At 34.3% G+C, this 12,149-nt stretch overlaps 2 protein-coding genes across 5 annotated transcripts; one reads left to right on the top strand and one right to left on the bottom strand.

Moving 5' to 3' along the window:
• The first annotated feature begins 834 nt into the window (after positions 1-834).
• LOC133301385 (heterogeneous nuclear ribonucleoprotein 1-like) lies at positions 835-4,875 on the top strand. Of its 4 annotated transcripts, XR_009750187.1 has the most exons (4): positions 835-1,199; positions 2,334-3,656; positions 4,143-4,328; positions 4,647-4,875. XR_009750187.1 is itself a non-coding variant. In XM_061501028.1 (3 exons), exons 1-3 carry the CDS (start codon positions 978-980, stop codon positions 3,522-3,524), a joined length of 1,323 nt encoding a protein of 440 aa, XP_061357012.1. In that variant the 5' UTR covers positions 835-977; the 3' UTR covers positions 3,525-3,899. The 4 variants fall into 4 exon arrangements, 2 of the variants coding, with proteins under 2 accessions (XP_061357012.1, XP_061357003.1); XR_009750185.1 differs by having other exon boundaries at positions 4,143-4,875; XM_061501028.1 differs by lacking the exons at positions 4,143-4,328; positions 4,647-4,875 and having other exon boundaries at positions 2,334-3,333; positions 3,424-3,899.
• Positions 4,876-6,565: 1,690 nt separating this feature from the next.
• LOC133301323 (uncharacterized) lies at positions 6,566-11,130 on the bottom strand. Its single transcript, XM_061500954.1, has 13 exons — positions 10,990-11,130; positions 10,755-10,850; positions 10,623-10,666; positions 10,423-10,546; positions 9,713-9,775; positions 9,529-9,588; positions 9,276-9,437; positions 9,061-9,134; positions 8,879-8,972; positions 8,602-8,738; positions 8,422-8,502; positions 8,038-8,143; positions 6,566-6,836 (listed from the first exon to the last, which is right to left on the bottom strand). Exons 1-13 carry the CDS (start codon positions 11,128-11,130, stop codon positions 6,783-6,785), a joined length of 1,236 nt encoding a protein of 411 aa, XP_061356938.1. The 3' UTR covers positions 6,566-6,782.
• Between the last annotated feature and the right edge of the window lie 1,019 nt (positions 11,131-12,149).

Below are 12,149 nucleotides of genomic sequence, written 5' to 3'. Positions count from 1 at the left end.
TTTCATTTGATGATGTAGCTTTTTAAAAAAACAAAAGTCATAAAAAAAAGTTAATAAGTAATTTTTTCAAAAGATAATATTTTGAGTCCATTAGTATGGGCTTTTGAAAAATAAATTTTTTATGCATTATTTTTTAAAGGCTAAAGCCATTTTATATTTTAATGAAGTATATAAAAAGGACTTTTGAGTAAAAAAAGTTATTTCGATGTTAAAATTTATAAGCACTTTTTATTTATAAAATTACTAAAAATATATATAATGGTAGTGGAATGAAAGTGATTCCATGGGGTTGAGACAAAAAATTTTTTTTTGATAGACAAAAAGGCTAAGACAAAGTTAAATTTTAAGAATAATATTTGTCTTGTACTCTTTTCATAAACATAAAATCTTGACTTTAAAAAAAACACTATTTTATTGTTTTTTGAATTTTTTTAAAATTAATCTCAATGCACATTAAATAAAAAGCATTTTTATTTTATAAAAAAAAAAAGCACTTTTACATCCAAAACATTGATCAAATACAAAATAACTATTAATTTTTTAAAAAAATTCCTTTAAAAGAAGTAATACGTAAAATAAAATAAAATTTAAAGCCCATCACGGTCTTTGTAAGTCCAAGGTATCACTATTGGGATTAATTAAAATATAATGACCACTCATTTGAAATAGGAGCACATCATTTCTTATGTGTAACTCAGTATGTGTATGCTAGGAAAAGCCAATCAAGTTTTAATCATAGAATCAAAACAAATCTCATCCGTTAAAACTAAATACTTTCCCCTCTCTCTTAAAAAGCACATAATAGCCAAATACAACACACATATTAACATTCACGTTCACATTCGCACACTCTCTCTTTCTCTCTCTACCGAATCAGCCACACCCCACAAACCCTCTCTTCCATTTCCAAACCCAAAATCCCACCTTTCAACTCGAAAGATAGAGAGAGAGAGAGAGAGGGAGAGAGAAAGTGAGTGATGGATTCAGATCAAGGAAAAGTGTTCATTGGTGGGATTTCTTGGGACACAACAGAGGAGAAGCTGAAAGAGTATTTCGGGAACTACGGTGATGTCTCTCACGCTTCCGTCATGAGAGAGAAGAACACTGGCAAACCCAGAGGCTTCGCTTTCGTCGTCTTTTCCGATCCTTCCATTCTCGACAATCTTCTCCAAGACAAGCACGTTATCGACGGAAGAACCGTAATCAAAACCCTTTCTTTTTCTTTTCTTTCTTATGCCCCTTTGTTTTATTGAATGAATAATAGCTTTATTTTTGTTGGGTTTTAATTTTTCGGTTTTTGATTTCAAATGGGTCATCTCTGGATTGGTTATGTTTATGGGTATATGGTGGAATAGTTTTCATTTTAGATTATGTGGCCTAATTATTGTTATTATTTTCTTGATTTAATTTTATTGTGTTAAATTCAGATATATTCATTAGGACACTGTAAAATGATGACAGTTTTGGGTATTTTGTTTGTGGACATAGTTGTGAGACTCAAATAGTAGTTGTGCAGCTAGCTAGCAGTTTAGTAACCACTGTCATTGGATGAATGTGTTATGGAAAGTTAAAAAGATGCATCTTTCTCCATCACATGGTGTGGAAGGCTATTTACTGTTTGATGTGTGGGGTAATATGTTTGATTGTTTTGTCATTGGCTGTGAAATGAGCTTTATTTTTCAAGGAGAGGTTTAGGCATTATTAATTAATTTCTTTGGTTGGAGGCCTCATTAGCTGCCTATTTGAATATCTTTTAATCAAGTTATTGGATAATATCATATTTTACTTCCGCTATTGCATGTTAAGTGGAATGACAAGCTTGTGTGTTGTTATGTTTGGCTTTATTGCTTTTGACATGTTGTTGCTTGGAATTGTTGTGTTTGATTCATTATGTTTTAAGTATTCTTGTTCATGCTTGTGACAGATGAGAATAATGTTAAAAAGTTCCTGAACATTTGAATCTTATTTAATGAAATTATGAAAAGAAAAAACATCAGAAATCTTTCGAGCTGCAAATATGTGATCCACCTTGATGACATGCAAGAATGCTAAGATATGCTTGTATTTTTCGTTTTATAATATTTGTTTGCATGAATGAACATGTCTATGCAGTTCTTGTTGGATGCAGTGACAGTTTTTTTATCATGTTATGGTTTTTCTGTTTTTAGATATGCACAATGGTCTGAAAACAGGACTGAATGGCTCAACCTAAAAGATTAGCTTTGATGATATTGATAATTGTGGAATATTGAAATGTGGTCCTGTTTATGATTTTTCTTCTCATCATTGATTATATGTGTAATTCAGAACTTTTGTTATAATTTATTATGCAGGTTGATGTCAAGAGAGCCTTCTCAAGAGAGGATCAACAAATTTCTGTCACTTCCAGAACTGGAAATCCCAATACTAGGAATTCTGGAAATGGTGGTAATATCAGGACCAAAAAAATATTTGTTGGAGGGTTGCCTCCTACCCTGACCGAAGAAAAATTTCGTCAATACTTTGAGGCTTATGGCCCGGTAACTGATGTGGTAGTCATGTATGACCAGATTACTGGACGAACTAGAGGATTTGGTTTTATTTCTTTTGAAAGTGAAGATGCAGTTGATAGAGTTTTGCACAAGTCATTTCATGATTTAAATGGTAAACAAGTAGAGGTAAAGCGTGCACTTCCCAAGGATGCCAATCCTGGTGCAAGTGGCCGTGGTGGTGGTGGTGGTGGCGGCGGCAGTGGTGGGTATCAGGGGTATGGGGCATCTGGTGGCAACCAAAATGCATATGATGGTCGGATGGATTCCAGTAGGTATATGCAGCCTCAAAACACTGCAGGTGGATTCCCACCTTATGGCTCTTCTGGGTATAGTGCTCCTGGGTATGGGTATGGTCCGGCTAATAGTGCCATTAGTTATGGTGCGTATGGAAGCTATGGTGCTGCTGCTGCTGGGTATGGTGGACCTGCTGGCGCAACATATGGGAATCCAAATGTCCCTAATGCTGCTTATGTTGGTGGTCCCCCGGGTGGCGCAAGGAGTTCATGGCCTGCTCAGGCGCCCTCTGGTTATGGTTCAATGGGCTATGGGAACACCGCCCCTTGGGGTGCTGCAAGTGGTGGTGCTGGATCTGCTGTTGGTGTCCCTGGTTCAGCATCTGCAGGTCAATCCCCTAGTGGAGTTGCTGGATATGGGAATCAAGGTTATGGATATGGTGGGTATGGTGGGAGTGATAATTCTTATGGGAACCCAGGTGTGTATGGTGCTGTCGGAGGGCGTTCTGGGAGTGCCCCAAATGTTAATGCTAGTGGTCCAGTCGGGAGTGAACTACAAGGTAGTGGCGGTAGCTATATGGGTAGTGGCTATAGCGATGCAAATGGGAATTCAGGGTATGGAAATGCAGCATGGAGATCTGAACCAACTCAGTCATCAGGACATTATGGTACTCCTCAGGGAAATGGTGCTCATGCTGGACAAGGTGGTTATGGTGGTGGCTATGGCAGTGCTCAGTCCCGACAAGCCCAACAGCAGTAATTTTGACAGTTAAATCTTTTATTGGATCTTCAACTTCAACTTGTGGATGCAAGTCTTTAATTACGTGCTCAATGAATTCTTCCCTGCGGCAATGGAGTGGCTCAAGTTCGATGTCAATACACAATGGGACTGGTTGGGTTGCTCAAATCCCAGTAGTTTGCAGTATCCCCCTTAGTTTATAATAAGTATTTTTGAAGAGATACTAGATGCTACTTTCTATTTAGTCTCTTTCTGCGTGTAGCTTTAAATTTGCGTGCTTATGATTCTAGTATTTTTGGAATTGTTAGTTCTTTGTTGCATTTCAGCTATAGTAGCTTATTTAACCTTATATGTGGTTTGATTGAGTTAATTATCCGTGTGTTGTCTTGGTGTTTTTATTATGCGTACTTTGTCCCCTCTAACTAGACTTAGGTGATACTAAAAGTTTTTGTAGAGACACATGCTTTATTTGTCATGACAAGTAGAAATAAGGAGATATATTCGAGCTATTTACTGATAGCAGTAGCAGTGGACACTTGAGTTGATCACTTCATAATGGGTAGCGATAGTGGTAGTGATAGTTGAAACTTTGAGGATGGCATAATCATTTCCCCCTGTATTTGCACTTGTGTTGTACAGGAGGAGAGGTGCAGGAGTACTGAAGTGGAGCTAAGTGTCCACTCAAGGCTGATCACAAGCTTCATAGGGGGCTTGATCAGGGGTGTTCAGCAAGGATTGTTCTTTGTTCAGTCATTTTGTGTTTTTCTGGACCAAAGCAGCGTTGAATTTCCTAATCTTCAATCTGATTTGTGGTGAATGTTTGCGGTACGTTGACTTAAGTAGTTAGCTGTGGCTGATTAAAATTTTAGCTTGAATTTTAGGTGACATTTTAATTCTTACTCTAGATTCTGACATTCTTTTGATATGCTAACCCCAGAGAATTTTTTTAATCTAAAAATGTTGACCGTGATGTGTCTGTTTTTTCTAAGATAGGATTTGCTCATTACCTCACCCTTTTTTTTGTTTTCATTCTTGGCATTTATGGGTTATCTTTAAGTTTTAGTCTTGTTGCTATTGTTTCAGTTCTGATTGGGTTAAATTTATATTGCTTTGTGGTATGTGCTTTCTGTTCCTAATTTTCAGGTTGATCAAGGAGATTGTAGTTGTGCTGTCTTTTTCTCTTGGTAGTAATGACCTAGTATTAGGTTTTCTAGTCTATCAAGTGTCGTGTTATGACCATTATTTATTTCTATATTTGAGTAAATAAAGGTAATATGATATGGAAACGGGTGATGAGTTAATATATAGTTGTATAATTTACTTTTTCTTGTTTAAATAATGAGCTTGTCAATGTTGAACATGTTTGTTAATTTCTGTGTGAACCTTACTCTTGGTTTGTACTTGATTATTATTATTATTATTATTATTATTTTTGGGTGACTTGTGTTGACTATGAAGAAACCAAAATGGAATTTTGAACTAACTGAATTACTTAATTTTTCTTTGAATTATGTAGAGGATATTTGTAGTCGTTTATCTCCTATTGTGAATTACATAACTACCCTATCCTTGTTAAAATGTTGAATAATCTGGTGGAATCTCCAGATAATGCCGGGCAGACATATTTTATCATAAAAAATAAGGAGTTTGCATTTGTCATTTAACATGACACAATAAACTTTCCTACACATACAACATTTTGTGGGGCTCACACTTTTTGAAGAAAATAAAAATAAAATATTACGGCACACAAAACGAATCTTTATAACATTACACAATTACCTTTTTTACAACATAACTCTTATAAAACCCTAAAAATAATATCGGGATGTTAGAACGTGCTGTCTCTATTCCACCGATTGGTAATTATCATGGGAGCTTCAAAACGAAAAGGCCAATTGTGTCGTTCAGGTAAGCGACATAGCCCTCCCTACATGACATGCGTTGCGGGTGCTCTCCATTATCATGGGGTGGTTGCAATCGTATCCGATACCTTCCATTGTCCTGAGTTAAACTAGGGAAAAGTTCATCAATGCTTCTGTGGTTTGCTTCAGAATCACCTATGTTCTTGTGATTTTTATTGTATCACATATGTTTCTGTGCTTTGTAAAATATAAAAAACTCTAGGGGTATATGTGATAAAAAATATTTTTTTTTGCAAACTACAGGGATATATGTGATAGAAAAAAAATCACAGGGGCATAGGTGATTGTGAAGCAAATCACAAGGACATTGGTGAACTTTTCCCATTAAACTAACATCAAATAATTGCTCATGAATTTATTCTTTCAATACACAGGGACACTTTCAGTATTGTAGGGTTCAATCATAAAAACATTGCAAATGTTTAGTTTATTTTTTAAAAATTTATTATCTTTAATGATGTCATAATTTATTATTAAATACAAGTAGAAAGTTTTGACATTAACAATACACCAAAATCAAATTCATTAAGTATTTCCACAAGATGAGTTAGTGTCTTTCTTATAAATTTCTGAAACGAAGTATAATTAAACAGAATATTTATATTTGGCCTTATTACTTGCTCGTTATTCAGGATAAGTACGATCCAAGTTAAACACACCATACGCTATTTTTTTATTTACTTCATGGCAAATTTTATTTTTAGTTTAAGAAAATCGATTGTTCCACTTTGAACCCTAGGAGTGGTTTAATCAATCAAAGAGTTTCACACCAGTTGGCAGTCGTAGTTTACTAGTAGGAAATGAGGATGAGATAGTTTTAAAGGCGTCGAACACTAAGTTAAATTCAAAGCAATAAAGGCGATAAGTGTAGCTAAAACAAAAAACCATATTTGATGTACACTTTGCTTATATATGAGGGGAGAATCCTGGGATTAGAGATATAATGGATGAGGTGCATACTATGGGTTTGAGTGCAAAACGCAAGGCCAAAAGATGTACGCCTTGCTTATATATGAGGGGAGATTCATTCCGATGATTAAAGCTAAAATGCATGGTAAGTATGAGACTGAAAGAAAATTTTCATAGAAGATGAGCATTGTTACATAATATTCAGTCTCAAAATTACAAAATACCACAACTAAAAATAAAACTAAATGTCTTCATTACCGAATCTGCAAGAACCAATTCTGTAATCTACCTAAGCTATGATAACACTCCTAAAGTGGGCCAAGTGTGAGTACGGCCCAAGTTTTATTTATTTCCCATTGACTTGATCTCTCTTGATATTGAGAAATGCAAATTAACAGGCTAAGGGCAAGCTTTTATATGAATTTCTCGTCACAATCTGTTCGGATCAGGTCTTCACATTGCTGAATGCAGTATTGTTTCCAGGGCGTGAGAAAACCATCTACATGGTACATAAAACCAATTATTTACTTGTTTCAATTCCAACTATAGGCAATATAATCTAGGATTAATTTATACTGGTATAAGTTATACTATCAATTTTAGCCGTTTATTTTCACTTGTATCTAACAGCTCTAATTTTTTAATTATATAAGACTTTGGATGCAAGTGGAACAATGACAAAAAATAAGTATAAAACTTCTTATTGTTACATCAGTACAAGTTTAACCTTCCCCTAAATTTATTATTAATGACACTATCAAATTAACTTCAGTTTTATTCAAGTGCTCAATAGCTAAGAATAGCATAAATTTGGAGGCCACTGTTGAATGATGCCTGATGATGTTGGTTATGTACATGAAGATCAGTAGCCTAAATTTCAGGTAAAGTCTCACATTTGCGACCACTAATACCAAGTTTCCTATGAATTTCAGCTTGTCTTTCTAGAAACTACTATTTTGCTGATAGATTTAATCATGGAAGGTGCTTATGGTCTACCTTACATATGGTACCTCAATATTTTACGGAAATGAATCCTCTCACGTGTTATTTGTAATAACCATATCATCTGAAAGGATCCTAATCATTCATGGGAAGCAATAATCTAACTGTCATCTGTTAAGTGATACCACAATAAAAAAAGGTGCCAAAGAAATTTTAAGGGAAGTAGGTAGGTAAAATGATTACGGGTTTATCCAAATCATAGTTTGGATTGAGATTTTTCTTGTGGGATGATAGCTAGCACCCAGAGTGTCACTTTGTGAAGGTTTGAGGAACAAAAATCCAGACAAAAAAGTGGAAATACAGAGAAGGCAAAAGCTTTTAAACACTTAATAAATAATAGGAGAGTATAAAACTTGGATTGTAAGCGTGAGTTTTGAACCATTGTTAATGATAACAAAGAAACTTGTTTCTGGACTTTAGATATCACCAAAAGCTTATGGTGTCTTGAGATAACATAATGCTAAATAATCAACGTGCAACTGATGAAGACTGAAGACTTCATATTTTGTGCGTGCCACAGAGTAGAAGATTTGGAAAGTTAATTAAATTAGCAAGCATATAGTCTCTAATTTATGGTTAAATAAATTCTTCCACAAAAAAAATAAAGAAAAATGAATCCTTATATCTATGTCAAGTCATGCCTAATGATTATAAAGCATCAAATTGCTCCAAGCTTATAATAGTTACTGAGTACAAACCTGATAGTTCCCAAGTGTGCGAGATTTAAAGCCAGCTGCACAGTAATCAAAATAGTATTCCCACATCCGGATGAACTTTTCATCAAATCCAAGAGCCAGGATTTTTCTGACAACACACATATAAATTTTCCAGAATTAACAAATATAAATAGCTAGAGGGCAAGCCTTGAAATAGCGGTAAGATTGTTCTTCGTGACCACAAGGTCGGTTCGAATCTAGAAAAAAACTTTTTTGCAAAAATACAAAGGCAAGGTTGCGTACAATCGACCCTCACAAGTAGGGGAGCCTTGTGCAACAGGGTTTTCCTTTTTGCCCTTTAACTAGTGTAAATAGCTAATTTAATTGGATATTCAGAAGTAAATGTCAACATAATTATTAAAATACCTGTGGTTTTCCAGAAAATTCTTTCTCCACCATCTCAGAGTTTGGTAGTAATGAATTACAATGTTTTCAGTGTGCTCAACACTGCATTCAAGAATATTTGTTTTGAGTAAGACAGAAGAATGAATCAAATGCTCATTGGTAGGTAGAACTCACTACTCAGCACTAAAAAGTAACATGTACCATAGTCTGGATGCAGCTACCATGGCTGATGTTACCCTACTTAGAGATGGTATGCAACATCCTGGAAAAATATATTCCTTTATAAACTCAGAACTGCGCCTATACGCATCATATCGCTCATCCGGTATTGATGTGAACTAGAAGATAATGTTCAATTGTTAGCAGCAATTTAAATTTCAAAGAAGAGTATAGTTTGTGGCAACTATTTGCTTAAACCTGCATACCTGTTACATAAAAACCACATTGAATACTAAAGGTACACTAAATTATGAAATACCTGGAGAACAAGAAGTCCATCATCTGCCAATGCTGAATCTGAACAACCAAAGAACTCTTCCATATACTCATGGCCAACAGCTTCTATCATTTCACTGTAATATGCTCATACAGGTTATGCAGTATGTTGAAAATTTTGTTATTAGACATGATCCAGCAAAATTAAAAAGAAAAATAGCTCACCACGATATAATTCTATCATATTTGCATTTCTCGGGCAATTCGCGATAGTCACAAAGTAGAAATGTTATGTGGTCCTGGAAGCAGTGAATTAGTTCTATTCTGACAATTTGTCTGGCTTTTACTTAGTTTACAAGGAATCTAGGATCTTTTGTATAAAGAAATTTATGAAACCTATGGTGGATGTCACCATGTTAAAAAAGGTTCTTGTTTAATACCTTAAGGCCAGCATCTTTAACTCTATTTTCTGCAAATTTCAGCTGCTCCTTAGATAAAGTGATGCCAGTGTACTTGCAACCAGTTTGTTTAACAACTTCAATTGCAAAGCTTCCCCATCCGCATCCAATCTCAAGAATTTCATGTTCTCTAGCTATTCTAGCCTAGATTTATTTAAAGGTAAATCATAATAGACCTTTGGCAAGAAATCAACTAAAATATTAACAAAATGGAAATCAAAGACAATGCACTTACTTTTTCAATCAGCATAGAGATTTTTCTCATCTGTGCATCTTTCAAGTCTTCATCTTCATTCTACCAGATAATTTAAAGAAGAAATGAAGCAAAGCATTAATTAGTGCAACTGCATCAATTGAAGAAATAAATATCTCTTTTACATGAAATTTGGATTTAAGTGTCAGAAAGTAATTGTTCTTACCTTAAACACCCCACATGAATATGTCATTGTTTCATCCAAGAAAAGTGAAAAGAATTCATTGCTCTATAAAGAAGGTAAAAATAATAAGAATAATAATAATAATCGAAAGATTTTTGTGGCTGAATTTCAGCACTCAAAAAATAAAAAATACAGAAGATTAACATAAAATGGAACATGAGGCATAAAATAAGATCACATAAAGGAGAGTAATTAAGAAGTCCAACAACACTTCTTTGTCTAGCTACAATTTCTTGTTGACATATAACGGTTTCCCAAAATCAGAATTTGCTATTGAGATTTTATATACAGAAAGTCTGCAACTGATATATATATATATATATATATATATATATATATATATATATATATATATATCAAGAAAAAAAAGCCCCAAAAGATAGGGAGATATATCCCCAAGTTGTTCATGTATGTAGTAGATCTGCTAACCACATTTGACTACCATATGTCACTTAATGCTTAAAATATCTATCTTATTCAGAGTGTCTTTAAGAATGCTTCAACAGATACATTCATTCTTAGATCAAATCCCAGCTTTAAAATTTGATTATGAGCCAGATTTTTATGTAAACAGTATTTCATTTTTCATATTTGTGATTGTGCATAACTATTTATATTCTGACACAATATTAATGTATGATATGTTCTTGCTGCAACTAGTTCCTAGAACATCTTGAATAATGATCATATACCAAATCATAATGCAGAGAGATGTTCCTGCGAGCCTGTGTGAGAGTATTTTTCCTCAAAACATGCTGAATGAAGAACTTTGCAGATGCTAAACCAGCTGTAAAGAAAACTGGGGTCCACCAACCCCTAAAACATAGAAAAGGGAAAATGATGATACACAAATATGAGTAATACTATGATGTAGGCTTCTTTACAATCTTACCTGTTCTGCTTTAATTTGTTTGAATCTCTGTTGGCTATGAGAATCTACAGAAAAACACACCAAGGTACATGAAAGTAAAGAGAAAAGGGCAAAAGAGACAAATCTTGGAAAGATTTAGATCAGTCTGCTTACCAAAATAAAATTTAAAAGTCCTTTGTCTGTATCAACAAATGAAAAGTCACCATTGATATATGCATTTGCAAGACCTAAATCAGCATGTGTCATCACCTGAAAAACTCATAATTTAAGTTTTATTTTCTTGCCAAATACAATTAATTATAGTTGCATTGGCAAAGATAAGCAGATCTTGTAACTTATAGAGCTAGAATGACATTAATAATTCATGTATGAATTAAAAAGGACATACCTTCCAATAAAATTGGGGATTGTGGATTCTCAAAACACTTTTCAAAGAGAACTTTTTCTCAGGCCTCTCAAAGGTAAATATTGTTCCTCCCTCCTCCAATAACCTGAAACACCCCAAGACAAAATGTATTAGCGACTCCATAATTGTTTAAAGGATTTTATTAGTCTCATTTCACATAAGATAGTTATCTTATGTTATAGAGAGAAAATGGGTGGGTCCCACTGTTACAAGAAAAAAGAAAAAAAGAAAAAGATGAGGTGCAAAAATCGAAGTGAGAGATAATGAGAGAAGTTATATTATGGTGACAGGAGAGTAATATTTTCCTTGTTTAAATGTCTAATCCTCAGATAATGAACAAATTGAACTATTTTGATCTGGTTATTTTTATAATAGCCCATCTTAATTAATTAGTAAATCAAGTGTAATTAATTAATTAAACATGTTTTAGTGAGTGAAATTAAGTATAAGGCTTAATTAAATGAATCTGAGTCACTTTGGAGTTAAAAAGTGTACTCAGTGAAAATTAAGGGGTATAAATGGGTACTGGCAAAAGTACCCAAAACATAAAAATAAAAATAGTAATACTCCTAGAATAATATTCCAGACTTTTGGGTAAAGTTTGGTAATTATTGGAGTTGAATAGATAGACGAACCAATACCCACATGTTACCACTTAACCAATGTTAAGTGGTAAAACACCAAAAAGAACCCCTCATTTCCCACCCAACCCGTCGAACCAGAAAGGAGAAGAGAAGAGAGGGAGAAGAGAGGGAAGAAGAAAAGGGAAAGAGAGAGAGAGAGAGAGCAAATCCCAACGATTTTGGGTGATTCAAAAGCCTAAATCGCTTAGAATCTCGCCCTCTTTCATAATCCTAGCTTTGTTTTGAGTGGGGAGCATTGTGGAGAGAGATATTACCTCTCAAAAATTCGGCCCTTTGGTGAAAATTGGGGTTTTGAGAGTTTCTACCTCCATTGAAGCTTGAGGAGCCATCAATCCTTGGTTGTGTGACCATTGGTGGTAAGATTCTAACCCTTGAACCTCATGATTCCTTGAAATTTGCATGAGTTAGGGTTTGTGAATAGTAAATTGGGATTTTTATGAAATGTAGTTGAATTAGCTATGTTCTAGGAAGAATGGAGCTTAGAGCATGTTATGGAAA

This window comes from Gastrolobium bilobum, unplaced genomic scaffold (genome assembly GCF_033153095.1).
Source record: "Gastrolobium bilobum isolate Gb01-03AN ecotype WA unplaced genomic scaffold, APGP_CSIRO_Gbil_v1 utg11783, whole genome shotgun sequence".
NCBI classification, from domain to species: domain Eukaryota; kingdom Viridiplantae; phylum Streptophyta; class Magnoliopsida; order Fabales; family Fabaceae; genus Gastrolobium; species Gastrolobium bilobum.
The sequence above is the reverse complement of the archived record's forward strand: the minus strand, read 5'-3'. Positions and strand labels throughout refer to the sequence as shown.